The sequence below is a fragment of the Nicotiana attenuata genome, chromosome 1, assembly GCF_001879085.1.
Source record: "Nicotiana attenuata strain UT chromosome 1, NIATTr2, whole genome shotgun sequence".
Classification (NCBI taxonomy): domain Eukaryota; kingdom Viridiplantae; phylum Streptophyta; class Magnoliopsida; order Solanales; family Solanaceae; genus Nicotiana; species Nicotiana attenuata.
In genome coordinates, this window is record NC_031989.1 from 13,901,165 (window position 1) to 13,904,100 (window position 2,936).

At 36.5% G+C, this 2,936-nt stretch overlaps 1 protein-coding gene across 1 annotated transcript in view; it reads left to right on the top strand.

Moving 5' to 3' along the window:
- The window catches only part of LOC109243194 (squamous cell carcinoma antigen recognized by T-cells 3), a 13,131-nt gene extending 12,128 nt beyond the window's left edge, over positions 1 to 1,003 (top strand). Inside the window, exon 16 of the mRNA XM_019410136.1 lies at positions 431 to 1,003. Within this exon, the coding sequence (XP_019265681.1) occupies positions 431 to 699 (269 nt within the window). The 3' untranslated portion in view covers positions 700 to 1,003. The remainder of the gene's footprint in view (positions 1 to 430) is intronic.

Here is a 2,936-nt window from a genome sequence, read left to right on the forward strand (position 1 = left end):
CCCCCCCCCGCCATGCCCTTTTTTTTTTCCTGGTTTCCTCTGCTGGTGCTTGAATACATTTTCAAGTATGGACTTTTAACCTTTCTCCCTTTTTTGGGAGTTCTTGTTGCCTTGTTCTCCTCGTTTTGGGTTTCCTTGGTCTTTTCTGCTGTGTGCTTTCGATATCTAGTTCAGATAGCTTCTATGTTTTGGCTTGTGCAATGGCTTACTATTTTGCAGCTTTTATTGGTATTTAGCACCCGATGTAGCTTACTGCAGAATGAACTACATTATAACAATGTTCCATACTCTGCATGAACTCCATACTTTTTTAAAAAAATGCTCTTCATGTATTACGATTCTTGGTGAAGCTAGTCAGCATTTCTATTAATTGCATATTTTTGTCTATTGTCTCACTGCGACCACATGCTGATGGGGGTTAAAATGGCAGGTGAAGGTGCTGAGCAAACTACTGAGAGTTCAAAATCAGGTGCCAAGGATTCTGCTGAAGGTTCCAAGGAGGGCAAGGGGCAACCTTCTAGTCATCAGCGGGCAACTAATATCCAGCTCAAAGGTAAAAATACGTTTGCGGTGCCCAGAACTGTCAGGCCTCTTGGTTGGGTTGACAAAGATAAACCCAAATCAGAAGAAACTGATGCTACGGAAGATGAAATTCCTAAATCCAATGATGAATTTCGGAAAATGTTCATCAAATCTTGACATAACTAGAAAGGTGAAAAAGCACCTAAATATAGTTGTATGTCGTGATTAGGATGTCAACTTTAGTAAGCTCTCTATAGATTTATGTATCACCGGTTTTATAACCTGTTATGAGTATATTATGAAGTTGAAAGTTTGTGATCTGCCAGCCAGTTCTAAATTCAACATTTTTGAAGGTTCACAATTTGAGTTTATGACCGGTGGATGTTAGGTCACAGTTAGGTGGAAATTCTTTGACGGTTGGATCCTGAAGCGTAGTAAATTAATGATTGTGTTGTAATAGTAAAATCCTGGTTTTGTAATTGCTCATAAAATTGTCTTAAGACATAATTCTGAAAGTTTCCATAGTTAAACAGGAGCCGCTAAGAGCAGTTCATCAACACTCGGTGTTTGCACTAAATTAACAAACATATTATACCAAAAAACTAAATTAACAAAAAATGTTTAAATGTATACTTTTATGTGAATATATTTCTTAATCATGATTAACTGATGCTGTATTGTGTAAACAGTGAATTCCTCCGAGCTTATTGCCACATTGGGAGTTTGGGTAGCGCTCTGGAGCTCTTTTCGAACTGGCACTGATTTGGAAAAATATAGCTATGTTATTCGGACTCTTCAAAAATGTTGTTGAGTGCGCGGCGGATCCTCCAAATTTAGTGCATTTTTGGAGGATCCGACACGGGTGCTTCAGCACTTTTGAAGAGTCCGAGCAACATAGAAATAGAGCATAGTTTTTCAAAAAAATTCGTATCAAAATTAAGAAATCGTAACATTTGCGATTCCCGCTCTTTACGTTTTTCAGACCTTTCACTTTAGACTGTTGGGTGACAGGAGAAGAAATTATTGAGTGGGGCAGAGAGGTTTTGATCATCAAAACAGAAAACTATGTGAAACATGACAAGTCTACGGAAGTTGCAGTTGCAGGGATACCATGTCTAATCTGAAACTGTAGTGGTTTTCTTACACGACAAAAACAAATCTGACATTTGGAGTAACCGATGCACACCAACATAATCGTATGAAAACAGAACCTTAGAATGACTTCTCTGACCAAAGTTAATGTTTTAAAGGACCACGATGGTGTTACCCTTAAAATTTCAAATTTATATATGAAGCTTTAAGTGTTTAAATGGTGCGAACTTATATGATACATATTTCCAAAACACATTATATAAAACGTTTGATTGGAACCCGAGGCTGACCTATGTCGTAAAGAGAGAGGTCACCGGCACCGGCAAAATTCGACGTAAGTTTCATTTATACATGTATGTCTTTAAAAAAAATAGTGATATATTAATGGTAACATCCTAATGGAGCAAATTTTGGTTAAATACAAAGATGCACTCGTGGAAACACCTCAGAATTTGGACCCCACCCAAACAACAACATGTCGAAATCGCTATTGGCAAATTCTCTAATGAAATTGTGTTACCATTTGCAACAATGATCACTACATAATACCATTAATTAAGAGTTTATCAGTCATTTACTTGTGGCTTTATGATAAAGTTCTATATGTATTGAGTGTTCCCTTGTGATGGTTTTATGTGTACTTGTGTAGTGAATTTCTTCTTAAACACAAAAAACAGGCGATTGAACTTTGTACGATGGGATTGAATTCATTCGAAAGTTTAACAGAGCATACAGATATATACTCTCAGCTCTCAGCCCCATGATTATTTAAGCTGTGCAAAGTGCAAAGACATATTAAGAAAAGCCATAGAAGAAAAGTTTGTTTTGTGAGGCTGTAGGCAATTCCCATGCGGGCAAAAGCGATGTTTATAAGCAAAGAACATCTGTATATTGCTGCAGCGTGCATTTTCTTACTTTTAAGAAAAGACAACACTGTACATGTTTAATTATCACTTTCTTTCCTTTCTCGGATCACTCAATTATCCATTTCTCTTTGCTCTTTAATTACAATAAGGCAGCCGAAGTCATCCGAACCAAATGTTAGAGGGTTTGTTAGAAAAAAAAAAAGGGAAAGTATATAAGGGGTTAGGGGAGGGGGGGGGGGGGTGGATGTGGTGCCGAATCTTAAAAGTTACACTTGAATATGAAATCATGGCCATTTATAACACTTTTTCTGATTTTTTTTCCTCTTTTTTTTTTAAAATCAATGTTTGGCCATAATTTTTTAATTTTCACTTGAAGATCAATTTCAAAAACTTTCCGCAAATTTGAAAAACACCAAAAAGTTGTTTTCCAAAATTTTCAGTCATACACTCATAAAA